We start from the raw sequence: 14,404 nt of genomic DNA, 5'->3' as shown, positions 1-14,404 counted from the left end.
CATTGGTAACCTGCAATTTAAAAAGAGGGACAAAATAATTAAAAAATGGTGGATCTGACAATTTGTGGTTTTCATTGTGACACAAAATTCTCTATATAGTTCTTAAACTATGATGAAAATATGCACATAGACTGCTGGTAAAAATCTAACTCACTGTATCTTTGCTTTTGGATAAAATCTTAAATGTAGTACCAAAAGGAAAGAAAGTCCCTGATATTTCTGGAAAAGTTCTTATTGGAACAAATAATTATAATACAAAAAGAAAGCATATATAGATATATTCATTCTAAGTAAGAAGTGAGAGATTGTTGCACATGATATACTCCAGGAAATTTTAGATAACTAAAGAATGAGGATAAAAGAGACATCTTAGAAGTGGAATTCCTTCCTATTATTTATATCTTTATATAATGGCACAAATCATCTTGAAAGTCACACACACACACACACACACACACACACACACACACACGTATCAAAATTTGGATCCTAGAAGACAGACATCATTAATATGTGAAAAACATTTTTAAAAGGTTCAACAGATGTTCCACTATGTCTTTAGGGAAATGCAAAGTAAAACAACAATGAGATATCACTGTTCACCTATTAGAATGGCCAAAATCCAGAACACTGACAATACCAAACGTTGATGAGGATGTGGAACAACAGGAACTCTCATTCGTTTCTGGTGGGAAGGCAAAGTGATGCAGCTCTTTTGGAAGACAGTTGGCAGTTTCTTACAAAAGGAAGCATACTCTTACTACATATTCCAACAATCATGCTTCTTGGTATTTAACCAGAGGAGCTGAAAACTTATGTTCACACAAAGGCCTGTGCGTAGATGTTTAAAGCAACTTTATTCATAACTGCCCAAATTTGGAAGCAACTAAGATGTCCCTCAATAAGTGAATATATAAATAAACTGTGGCACATCCAGATAATGGGGTACTATTCAGCTCTAAAAAGAAATGAGCTATGAAGCTATGAAAAGACACATGGAGGAATCTTAAATGAATATTACTAGGTGAAAGAAGCTAGCCTGAGAAAGGACATAGTGATGATTCCAAATACATGACATTCTGGAAAAGGTAAAACTATGGTGAAAAGAGCAGTGGTTGCCAGAAAAGAGGAGAAGAGATGAAAAGGAAGAGCACCGAGGATTTTTTGGGGGACAGTGAAAATACTCTGTGTGACATAACAATGAGGATATATGCCATTACTCTTTTGTCCAAACCTATAAAATGTATACCACCAGTAGTGAACCCATAGGTAAACAATGTACTTCAAGCAATTATGATGAATCAATGTAGATTCATCCCTGGGAAAAACTATACTATTCTGGTGAGTGATGTTGACAAAGGGAGAGGCTAAGTATGTGTGGGGGCAGGGATATATGCGAAATCTTTGTACCTTCTTTTCAATTTTATTTTAAACCTAAAACTGCTCTTAAAAAAATTGAGTCTTTATCCCTGTATAAGGCCCAAATAAATTAAAATTAAAAATTAAAAAAAAAATTGAGTCTTTAAAAAAAAAGTTCAACAGGTCCTAAACTACTATTATGTAAGAGTTATATGAAGACCGTTAAAGAATTTCAACCAGTCCTCACCACCCTGCCAACAACCTGTTGCTTTGCTACCTGATTATTACTCAGTGATTGCTGAAATTAAATGACAACTTGGTAATACTGCTCTAGAGTCTAGATTCAGGAATGAGAAGATTGGTGTCAAGACATGGGCAGTGGATAATAGCGTGAGCACCACCTGGGATAATGTTAGAAATGTAGCATCACAGGCCCCAACTCAGAGCTATTGAATCAGAATCTACCTTTTAACAAGATTTCTGGGTAATTCTTGCACACATCGTATTTTGAAAAGCACTTATCTAGAGGACTTAGAATAAAATAGGATAAAGGATGTGAATTAGAAAGTTTTCAGAATACTAGATATTCATTGATGAACAACAGCTGGTCATTGCAGTGTTTCTATTTAGATGGCCATCAAGTCCTTTCTTGCTAGGGAGCCTTTGTGAGGTTTTTGCCACTATTGTTTGTCTGATACAGTTCGTTGCTAATCAGGGGACAAGGGAAGCATCAGATGACAAAAGATCAGCTTTGCTTTATAAAGTTTATCAAATCATTTTATTTCAGTGAAAATGTTTTAATAAAAAATGTTTTAATACCTTCATGACCACCATATCTTTCATTTTCATGACTTTTAAAACACCTTTTGGGTATCATTATAACAAACCTTGTTGGGCAGCCAGCTATAGAACGAAGTAATGAATATATATATAAATGTCATATTTTCCCAGGTAGGAAATAGTAAGTGTAAATGGTTACCAATAACGCTAGATGTCGATTTTAAGGGCTGTGGTAAGTGGATGCATATATGGATATATGACATGGTGAACCATCTTTCTTTCATCATTACAGAGCCATCCAGTCTCTGGAATGCAAGAATTCCATATTTTGAGAAGTGAGCCCACCCAACCTAGCCCAATTTGTATTCTTGGAGGTATCTTCACTCACCTGTCCATTTATTCAAAAAATATATTTTTTGAAGTCCTCCCATGATGCTCTGTTGGGTGCTATGGGAATATGAGATATGATGGCAGACAAGGTCTTTGGTTTTATTGAGTTTATCCCCCAGGGGAGAGACAGATAATAAGTATATGAAGATAAGTTTGGATGGTGATATTAATAAGAGTTATGAAGAAAATAAAGCACAATAATGTGATAAGACATGACTAGGGGAGCATCAGTGAAGTTTCCTCCACTTTTTTTGTCTGAATCTGAAAGATAGAAAAGCAGTCTCATGAAGTGTTAGGGGCAGGACACTCCAAGGACAAGGTTCAGAAGTGTAAAGCTACTGAGTTGAGAACAGGGTTGACGTGTTCTGGGGTTAGAAAGAAAGTTACTGTTGCTGGGGTAGTATGAGAGAGATGGAGACTAGTACAGGATGAAGTTGAGGGGGGCGTGGATAGGGATCACATTATGTGGGGTCATGCAGCCTGGACAAAGACTTTGAGTTTAAGTGAATAGAAGCCTTCAGAGGCCATATATGTTAGCTGTTACTAGCCCTTCTAAGAGAACTACTCTTTAAGATTAAAAGTTGTTGGCCCAGAAAACAAGTTTGAGACTTGAGGTCTCACATAGCACCTATGTGGGAATTGAGAGGGCTTTAGGATAAGCTATACATTTGAATAAACATGTGTTTTCTTTACAAGGAATAACCAACAGACTCTAGTCACAAACCACCAACCTTGACACACCAGTTTGTTTGACTCAAGGAGAACACTTTGCCCTTCACAATTGTCTTGAGGTAAACAATGTACTTTATGGCAAGTGTATCAATCAGAGTTCAGGAAAGCAGAACCAGCAGGACCATATATTGAAATTTATGACAAGGAATTTACTTATGGGATTGTGGGGGCTAACTGAGCAAGTCCAAAATGAGTAGGGCTAAATTGGGAAGGGAAGATCCTGGGCAGACTGAGCACTCATCTAAAGCTCTCCTCTGCAGACAGAGAGGACAGAATGAAATTCCATGAAACTCACCCAGATTATCCTGGATAATCTCTTTTACTTAAAGTCCATTGATTAGGGAGTTTAATTACATCAGCAAAATCCCCTCAGAACAACACCTAGATTAATGTTTGATTGAATAATTGGGAACTTTAGCCTTGCCAGTTAATACTTCAAGAAAGCAAGTTATCACAGCAAGGTTAAAGACATTCCTTTATAATCTTAAACAAGCTCAATAAACGTTAATGGTCTCTTAGATGTTTCACACAATCATTGCAGACTCACTCACATTATCGTATGACAGCATTATGCCATTAACCTAGCAGATGTTGTTACTCTGAATAGTAAGAGGAATTGATCAGTATTACCCGTTTAGAAGGTGTTAGGTTAATGACATCATTTTTGCAACATGAAAGAGTTTGCCAGTAAGGCCAAGAGGTTGCTTAATGGGCCTCATCTCTTTTGAGTATTAGTAGTTGCTGGGAGTTTTAGTGTTCCAGGGAAAAGTGGAAGCCAGATTGCAAGCAGGCAGCTTTTCTGGGTAAGCATTTCAGGTGCCTTTCCTAAAAAAGATCTCAGAAGAAAAGGACCCAACTCTAAAACTTCAATAGTTTGCTGAGATTGATTTTCTCATTCTGAATAAATAGCTATTTTTATGAATAATTACGTATCTGTAGTTTTATATACATGTATTTTAGAGACCTCCCCAAATTGTAAGCTTTGGGCCTAGGGATCAAGGATCTGCCCCTGTATGTGAATTTTTTTATCACATTTTTTAACTCAAAAAAATTAATTATTCAGGTAAGACTGCCTCTTTTTAGATCTGCGAGCGCCTATCAGTTAGTCATTGGTTCACCGTCCTAAAACCCAGTCAATTGTGATGCAAATTCCTCATGTAGTTGAGAAATATATCAGTAAAACAGCGAGAGTTTATTTCAAAAGGAACATTCTAGCTTTCACAGTGGATCTCAGGAGAGCTCTAAGGCATTCAGAATGACTCGTGATTCTCAAATGCTAATTTACAGTCATACGGGACAGAATCAACTGATGTACAGAAATCCATAGACCTTGTACTGCTGGTATTAGGCAAATGCAAAGTATTTTCATTTGTAGCTTTGCTTAAGAGGTAGTTCTAGGTTTGTTCATTTTTGTCCTATTGCAAGAAAACAAAATACACACTAATCAAATATTGAGCACATAAAAAATTATCCAGTGAGAAGTCTCCCTCACTTCCTCGATACGGACTTGTCCAGTTCCCAGTATCACCTACTTCTGGCACCCACTTCTCCAAGTCTCTGTGTATTCTCAGAGGTTTTCTCTATACATTGATGATTTTAGATTTTGACTTCTTGCTTTCTTTGGGTTTGGATTTGCCTGCTATGCTCTTCTAATCCTTCCTTCTATTTCAAATTTTTAGAATCACTTCATTTAAATGCATGTTGGGTTTTACTTTTGATCCAACTAAAATGACATTTTTTTATCATGAAATTGGGCACATTTAAATTGATCAATATACTAGATATTTTGGTTTGGTACTTCTCACACTCTTTTATGCCATGTATTATTTATATGTTTTTTAAAGTTTTCACTGGATCTGTAATTTTTTTGTTGTTTTTACTTCAGGAGGGTGTTATATATTTTGTTCTAGTGGTACCTTTATACTCATACATTTATATAATTCTTCTAGCCCTTCAGTTTTCTAGGACAGTAACTATTACATCCATGCTGATTGATGATAAAATGAGCATGTTTCTTCATTCCTCTTCTTTTCTACTAACTAATTTTATTCAATAATTCGATCTTTCTTTGAGCTGATTTTATTTTGTTACATTTACTTCTATGGCCATTATGACTTGTTGTCTTAAGTCCTCTTAGCTGTCACTGATTTATCATGAATGAAGCTGCTTCTCCCTCACTCTTCCAGTTTTTGTTAGTTTTATCATTTCTACCTTGTCAGGCATATGGCTTCTACCTTCTGTTTTGTTATCCTAAATTGAATATTATTTTAATCCCACTTCTACTTTTTTTTTTAAAGATTTTATTTATTTATTTGACAGAGAGAGAGAGATCGCAAGTAGGCAGAGAGAGAGGCAGAGAGAGAGGAAGGGAAGCAGGCTCCCCTGCCTAGCAGAGAGCCCGATGTGTGGCTCCATCCCAGGACCCTGGGATCATAACCCGAGCCAAAGGCAGAGGCTTTAACCCACTGAGCCACCCAGGTGCCCACCCACTTCTACTTTTAAAAACATTCAGGGCTCACTATTAACCCTTTTTCCTAAATTTTCCTCAGTTATGTACTAATTTATTTTGTAGAAATTTCCTCAAAAAGTTCTTTTAGAAACACCAGTCCCTGAATTCCCCGCATGTTGAAACTCTTTGTAACTCTAAGATTTGTGGCACGGTTTCAGTCTGTATCATATCCATATCTCACACATTGTTTCCTTGATTTCCTTGTTGGTGATGCTCTACTGCCTTCTGGTATCGATCATTACTATGAAGATAGATAATGTAAGATATCCATTTTTCTCCTTTTGAGTGACTTGATCATTTTGTCTGACTGCCAAATGAATCTCTCTGAAGTCTAATAATCTTACTAAGATTTGTTTTGTTTGACTATTCTCACTCTTTACTTCCTGGTGCCACCGTATGTCCTTTCTGTATATGTCATATTGTCTCTGATGTAAGGAAATCTTCATACATGATGCCTTCAAATATTTGTTTTGCTCTGGCATTCTTTCTTAAGGACTCAGGTGATGCTTGTGTTGTTGGATCTATTTCTTTTTCAGTATCACTTTCCACTCTCATATCTTCTCTTACTTTTCATCTTGTTATTTTTGCTTCTCTCATCTGTAAATTCTGTTCCCCCTTATGTTGCCCCATAGTCTATTCTTGCTCGAGAGATTTTTCCTGAGTTCTGCCAGCTCACTTTCTCACTTCCTGTTGTGCCATTTCCTGACTTCTTTCACTTCTGTTCTGTGATCTTGCTTCACAGAGGTAAATGCTCTTTCAAGTTTTAAAATTTAATTTGTGACGAAGTGCTCAATAACAGTATGTATCTGGCCAATGGCAATATTTTTCTGGTGGTGGTCTGTGTATTGATTAGTTCTTTTTAAAAATTGTTTTGTTATGGTTCTAATTTTGCTTATAGTCCTCTGTGTCCCTGATATGCCACTTTTTTAAAAAAAAGTTTATTTCCTCTCTTAATTATTTAGTCTTAATGAGTTGGGGTTTTTAGACTTGAAATTTATAGTAGGTACTGAGACGAGAGCTTGTGACATGGGATTGGAATGGCCTTCAATTTTTACAACCTGTGGGGGCAGACTGTTCTTAGCAAAAAATGGCTCATGTGCATGATTCTTTATGTAGTCCTGCCTCATCTCTGAATATAATGGGGTATTGTGGAGAGCCTTTGCTTCCAGCCTTATTCACCTCTGTTTACATCCATCGATATGAATGAAAGATAAAGTATTTGTAGTACAGGGTGGGCTCCTCACCTTTAGTGTGCGTCTTTTTGCTAGAACTTTCTGAGATGCTATGGCAGCTGGCATTCTTACACTTTCCATACTCATCACTTTCTCTTGCGTAACTTCTGCCCACTGTGAGCTCTTGCCCTTCTCCACATTTTGCAGGCTGCAATTTACCTCTATCTTTGGGCTTTACTCATGTGGAGTCTGTTTGCCAAATTATATTTTTCTCATTTTCCCTGTTGTTCTTATATAATATCTAAGAGAAAAAGTGGAAAGATATTGACTTATATAATCATGTTGGCATGGGAAGTGGAGAGGGTTTTTTTTTTTTTTTTTTCCCCATTCCAAATATATAAAGATGGCATGGTACTGTGAGGTTGTTCAACTTTTCTGTAGTTTATGTCATATTCCTTGGGTTCAGCATTTAAAGTGTTCCTTTGTCTTGCTCCAACCTCATTCTCTCTATATTTTGAACTTCGGTCACATTGTACTGAATTATCCGGAATAATCCAAATAAGGGCTCTTGTTTCTCCACACATTTATTTACTTTGTTCCCTCTAGCTGACATTTCCTTCCCCCCTTGCCAACTCTTCCTCATGTCCATGGTCGTTCTTATCAACTTAAAATCCTACCTGGACTTCAATATCTACGTCAAATAGTGTTTAAATCCTTAAAGCTTTTCCTCTGATCTCTGCATTTTCTTAGAATTTCTTGATATGTTTCACTACATCTTCTGTTGCTCATATTTTCTTAGAACTGTATCTTATTGTACTTGAACTTTTGGTTATTTGGGCACTGTTCCTCCTTTCTACCAGTTGGAAGAAAGTCTGTGACTTAGTCATATTTGTGCCCCATTTACGCCTGAGCATAGAACATTGTGCATAATATACATTCAGTAAACATTTGTTGAAATGATAAAATTAAGCAAAAGGCCAAAATTATTTTCTTGAATGCGTGGCACAATTTCCTCCTACTTCTCACTGATGCATAATATAGCCACTCATGGGGATAATTTGGCTCTTTTTTTCTGAAGCCACAGATCCCTGCAGATCCAAGAATCTTACAAGGACATGATTGCAGATGCACTTGTTTAGTCATGCAGACAGTCAAACTGTGTTTTGATTATTTTAATTGTCTTATTTCAATACAGAATAATTTGTTCTTGGCTTTTTATGAGTCTTTGATAGCTGTTAAGTAGATTAAAAAGCAAAAGTGGAAAACACAAGCTTCTTTAGTCTTCTACTGTGAAATGGTGGATCTCTATCATGATATAAATACATTAATAGAACAAACTCTGTGAAAATTTAACTTTTTAATTTAAATTGAAGTCAAAGGAATAGCAGGAGCTTCAGAGAAAATTCCCCCAAATACACTCTTGGTTTTAGAAACATACAAATTTTCAGATGAATTGAAACAAGAATTTTCTCCCCACTATTTCATTTAATTGAGTCTCTTACCAAGTATAATTTCCATGCCATTTTCTTCATCATTTCGTAGCTTTGAAAGCTGTATTTGATGAGAAAAACCTGTTCCCCAAAGAAATTCTGGATCGGGAACGAAGAGCCAAGCAATTATGTCAAGAAACAAGTAGTGAAGTGAAGATAAAAAGAAATAAGAAGCAATTATAATTGAAAGAGAAATAAATATTTCATTGTCACATGAAGTATGAATATAGAACACATATAAGGAATCAAGAATTCTGCACCATTCTTTTACTTTATATTTAAACTTCAGGAAATTTTGTTTTCAGACAATGTCTTAGTGCTGCTTTTATCCATCACTTTCTGTGTATTCTCAATAAAAGATCGATTAAAGAGGAGGCAGTAACAACTGGCATCATTTGTTCTCAAGTGGTTTTATGTAAAAATGTACATATTCAGAACAATGTATTCTAACCAGTTGCACTTCTGGTTACTTTGACAGACAAATCTTTTTGATCAATTTTTATTGTAAAAGCTGCCTTGAAGTTAAATATGAAAAACACAAACACAGTGACTATCAGAAAACTTAACCGAGAAAGCCATTTCTACGTATTTACACACTTTTTAGTTTCTTTTATTTAATATTTTTGAAGATTTTATTTATTTACTTAGAGTAAGAGCAGGAATGGCAGAGAGGCAGAGAGAGAGGGCAAAGCAAACTCCCCACTGAGCAGGGAGCCTGATGCGGGGCTTGATCCCAGGACCCTGAGATCATGACCTGAGCTGAAGGCAGATGCCTAACCAACTGAGCCACCCAGGTGCCCCTCTAGTTTTTTTTTAAATGATTCTGTAAATGTCAGTAGGACTGTTTCCATTCATTGTCATAGACTTACATCTATTCTTCTGTGTACTTACTGAGAAATTACTGCATATGTTCTACTCCTGTATTTGGTTTTACATATTATTGAGAGGCATAGCACAACCAAAGAGGTAATAACCTTGGAAATAAAAAGTCAAAGAGACTGAAGCTATATATATTTAGGACTCACTCTATGTAGAAGCTCAAGTAGGAAATGTTTGGCTCTGAAACACAATGCCTCACTTTTTCTATCCATTTTTCTTTATAAATATCATCATCTACAAGGTAACCAGTATTCTTATGCTTCTTTATTTACTGTTCTGTAAGAGTAATTAATAAATTCATTCATATAACTTTAATTATTTACTACACATTTGCATTTTAAAGAGTTCTTGGACAAATGTGTTTTTTTTTTTTAAGATTTTATTTATTTATTTGACAGAGATCACCAGTAGGCAGAGAGGCAGGCAGAGAGGGAGAGAGAGAGAGAGAGGGAAGCAGGCTCCCCACTGAGCAGGAAGCCTGATGCAGGGCTCGATCCCAGGACCCTGAGATTATGACCTGAGCCAAAGGCAGAGGCTTAACCCATTGAGCCACCCAGGTGCCCCCCAAATGTGGTATTTTAAGAGGAATTTTGGTATAGCATGCAATTAAAGAACTAACAATATATAGGAACATACTCTGTTCAGTAACCGTAAAACTTCTTTCTGTTTAAGCCTCCCAAGAATCATTTTAGGGTTAAAATCTGAGATTTGGATCCATCAGAAGAATGCCCAAATGTCTATGGCAGAGTTGAGATTGGAGTCCAGGTCTGTTTTACTCCAAAGACCATGGTTCTCACTTCAACTTTTCCTTCACTTCTTTTTATTACTATAAAGTCAATGGAATGATCTCCAGCAATAGAATTTCTAGCATCAGTGAAGCAAATGTTTCAGTTGGTGGAGAGGGTGACAGAGGAAAGGTTTTAGAAGATGCTGCCTATTCCAGCTACAGTTAGGTGCATCCTGGTCAGGCACTGTGACTTCTACATATACTGCTTTTCTCTCCCCTTGAATGGCAATCACATACAGAAAAGGTATAGAAGAAACATATATTTGCATCTATCAACAAATGTTGGAGAATGTTACCAGAGAGATAAAGGCTCTGGAGACCATGTTGCAGAACAGGTAAAGAAGTGGGGAAGTCTGGCATAAGAAAGAGAATTCATGCGAGACATAACCTATTCTCAAATATTTCAAAGCTGCCATGAAGAAAAAGAGTAGAAGTTGAAACAATGAACACAATTTTAAGAAGGCAGAGTCTAGAACTGCTTCCTAATACTGACTAAAACGGGAAGAGTTGTCTCATCCTCCCTCTCCTTCCCATCTTGGTGCAGAGAAATTGGTGGTAGGCCTGCTGCTTGGCTATGAAAGGAAGGAGGAGGAACAGAGAAAAGACCCAGCAGAGAATCTCACTGGATCCATGAGCCTGGGACTGGGCAGTGAGAGGGGGATTTAGGTGGTAGAAAGGCAGAGAGGTAAGTGGAGGAGACAGCCAGCATAGTAGGGAGGTTGGTTACATTGAGCAAATCGATACTTAGTAAGTAAATGAATAAATCAGTGAGTGTATTGAGGATGAGAGGCAAGTATCTCATTTTTATAGATGATATTTATAACATATTAAAGTAGGAAAAGTAGAAAGACCCCGGAGATGTTAGATTGGGTTAGAGATACCCCTGTGAATTCATGGTTGCAAATAGAGAGACAGAGACAGAGAAAGGGAGGGATGGAAGGAAAGGAGGGAGGGTGGGCGGAAGAAAAAGAAAGAAAAAAAAAGATTAAAAAAAGAAAAAGGGGAGGGGAGGAAGGAAGACATGGTTAAGAGTGATTAATAAATTATGTTTGCAGCTTGCTCTCAAATGATTCAGAAAATACTGATTATAATTGTGTATACACACACATATACCATATATATGTATTAGATACATAATATATGTGAGTTTTTATATTTTTTTGCATCTGTATGAGAGGAAGAGGGAGAGAAAGGTTAGATATTAGACTGAGCACACATATGTGGTGGAATGTTAACAACCAGGGAAACACAGAGAGAAGGAGATGCTAGTTCGTTATATTATACCAGCAACTTTTCTGTAAATTTGAAAGTATTTCAAAGTCAATTATTTTTTAAAAATGAGAAAGGATGCCTTGGAACAAAGGATTTCTTGATATGCTCTGGCAGTTGAATAACTCTCTCACAAGGATGTTGCAGAGAATTCTTGCACTGGTTGGGAGGTTTGATTAGATAATCCATCATGTCAAACTTTGAACATATGACTTTTGAATTATAGATGGATGACAGTACAGTGGAGTGAAATCTGAGCCACATTTCCAGATATTTAAAGGAATATTAAGATGTTAAAGAGATATAATATGGGTACCAAATACTTTGTGGAGGCTCTGCTCCCCATCCATATACCCAACCCTCCATGTCTTCATCCATTCCACTCATCCGTCCACCTGCCCAACCAATGATTTAAGACACATGTAAGGGACTGATACAGACACCGGATATACACATATCAGTAGGATACACTTCTTCTGCCATCAGCTTTCTGGAGTGAAGGCACGTAAAATGCAGTGATTTATTAGGCAAAGTTAAATGATCCGACTAGTGTTTCTGGTATAAATTGGAAATTCTTTTGCTAGAAGTATTTTACTTTTTTTACCCTTGGAAATGACTTTGAAATGATTAGTCTGAAATTGTCTCATTCATATCGACAGGGTCCTCTCTATAACCTACCACGTGTGCAAGGCACTGTGCTGTGTATAACCCTAATCCCATCTTTAATTAACTTTAGGGACTCTTCCGGGAAAGGAATTAAGAGGAGCTGTCTCACAAGTATATTTAATGAGAATAGAGCTTTTAGAAGTATGAAAGTCTCTTTTAATGTTACTGTTTCTAATATTTGGAATGAAAATGCACACAAAAGGAAAAAATAAAAAGACATTTGGTTATTATGTCTTATTCTTCTATCTTACAGCATCTAATTGGGCGAGGCAAGTAACAGGGTCTTCCTATCAAATGTTCCTAGAGTTGAAGACTTTATAAGTTATTTCTGAAATTAGCACTTAGGTTCAATTATTTAAGATCCATTTTTCTACAGCGAGAGAGACTTGTCACATTAAAATAGACTGTGCCAGAATTTTCAGTAGACTACTTTGTTTGTGGTATGTAGATTTACACTAAACATAATTTAACCTGTTCTCTTTTCAGAATATTTTCCTTTTACCACACAAAGCATATGGAGCAAACTGACAGAGGAAAAAAAATTCCTGAAGTTAATCCATGCTCCAATAGAAGAATTAGATTTTAAGTCCTTTATTAATGAGGACATTTGCTTGTATGTTTTTAAAGTTTGGAATTAAATACATTTTTACTTAAAAAAAACTACAAAATGCTAAGAAAGATGATGATATTGAACTTGTAACCTCTTGCTATTATTTTTATACATATAAAAGGTTTATTTTTTACAGTGGGGAAGTGATAGGTTCAAATTTATACCAAGACACTTTGGCTCTCAGTAATGAATTTTTTTTTTCTAATTCTTTAGGGATAAAATAAAGTTGTAGAAGGAACAAATTTGTGAACATATTTAAGAGGTCTGCAGGAATATTTTATGGACAATTGTGGTATCTTTATTGTCTATTAAAAGAGCTTAAACCAGGGAGGAGAAATTCATAGCCATTCTTTTTTACTCCCCAAGAGACAGGAAAATGTATATTCTGCTTGAACTGCTCTAACATAAGGTCCTTACAAAACAACTTCATTAAATGACCTTACTAAGACAGAGTGTCTGCTTCTGTCATTGGAAGGAAAAATAATGGCTTGTTCCGGGTTAAATCACATTATGATCTGAGTAATATGGAGAAATAATAATTTGGTAGCCAAGGGTACTTGTGATGGATGTTTGCTGGTGTCACTACAGGGGAAGAAAAGCATTGATTGAATGATAATCTTGAACATTCAGACTTATTATTTATGAATTGCATAGTAGAATAAGAAGAAAGATTGTGCTCTTATGCTGCATAACTCTTTTTGGAAAATGATCGCTGATAGTGTTCAGTTAAAAGCCGGAAATGAATTTGCATATGTTAGAGCAAGTAATATTATTATAACCTAAGATTTAGAAAACATTTAGAGACACTTGGATGGGCAATTAAGAATTTTAGTGAATTAAGAGGTTATGGCCTATAGCGACCATCAGGGCTGGGCAGTGAGCTCTAGCCCCATTAGGACACTGAAAGAGGTTAACAAGGTTCTTGAAAAAGTTTTTCTGATGAATTCCGTTGGAAGGTATCTATATTCATTTTATTTCTTTTTCATAAATTTATCAGAAACAGCTACATTTAATTATGAATAGGGAATAGTTGATAGTAATTGGAACAAATTTTCCATTTTTCTTCTTAGAGGCAGCTGATGAATAATACAATGTGTTAAATATCTGATTGTCATTGAGGTGATTGATTTGAACTAGAAGAATGAGATCAAAATCCGTTCAATTATGCATCCATTTTTTATTAATGAACTGTTGGTAGAGAAAACCATGTAAAAGTTTAAAAGCATATAAAAGTAAAATCGATGTTTATTATCAAATTACCTATGTTTAATAGTATTGCCTTCGTATAATTTGGTAAATCAATAGTCTTAATCTGGTCTTTTTGTTCAACATAGAGAGTGTATTTCTCGGTATCTACTCTTTTTCCTAAGGATTAAAATGTAACCACAGGAAATTCCTGTGACAGTTGTATAATTTGATGAATTGTTGCAAACTCTGTACGTGCCCCAGCAATTTGTCTCTGCATTCTGGACTTGATTTAGCTTTATCCTTTTTCTCATAGGCATTCTGAAATATTTATGATGGCATACATTGGTAATCTGATGTGCTAGTCCTGTGAGAAACAAAAAGAACTAATTACTAGCAAATTTACAAGCCCTAGTATATCCTTCCAAATTCTGTTTCAATTTACTGTAAAAGAAGTGGAATAATGGATGAAATATTATAAAAACTATTACAGTTTTCTCTCTCAATTCTTGCCAGTTGCATCATTGATCATTAACCTGATCATATTTGTCCTTTTATACAAAGGTAGTGAACACC

At 35.9% G+C, this 14,404-nt stretch overlaps 1 protein-coding gene across 1 annotated transcript in view; it reads left to right on the top strand.

Annotated features, from left to right (window-relative positions):
• WDR49 (WD repeat domain 49) overlaps nt 1-8,762 on the top strand; it is a 128,790-nt gene extending 120,028 nt beyond the window's left edge. The window contains exon 18 of the mRNA XM_032836090.1: nt 8,485-8,762. Coding sequence (XP_032691981.1) covers nt 8,485-8,615 — 131 coding nt within the window. The 3' untranslated portion in view covers nt 8,616-8,762. The remainder of the gene's footprint in view (nt 1-8,484) is intronic.
• Nucleotides 8,763-14,404: the final 5,642 nt, after the last annotated feature.

The sequence above is a fragment of the Lontra canadensis genome, unplaced genomic scaffold, assembly GCF_010015895.1.
Source record: "Lontra canadensis isolate GAN:19392208 unplaced genomic scaffold, GSC_riverotter_1.0 scaffold90, whole genome shotgun sequence".
Lineage (NCBI taxonomy): Eukaryota > Metazoa > Chordata > Mammalia > Carnivora > Mustelidae > Lontra > Lontra canadensis.
Note: the sequence above shows the minus strand (reverse complement) of the source record. Positions and strands in the feature narration are given on the sequence as shown.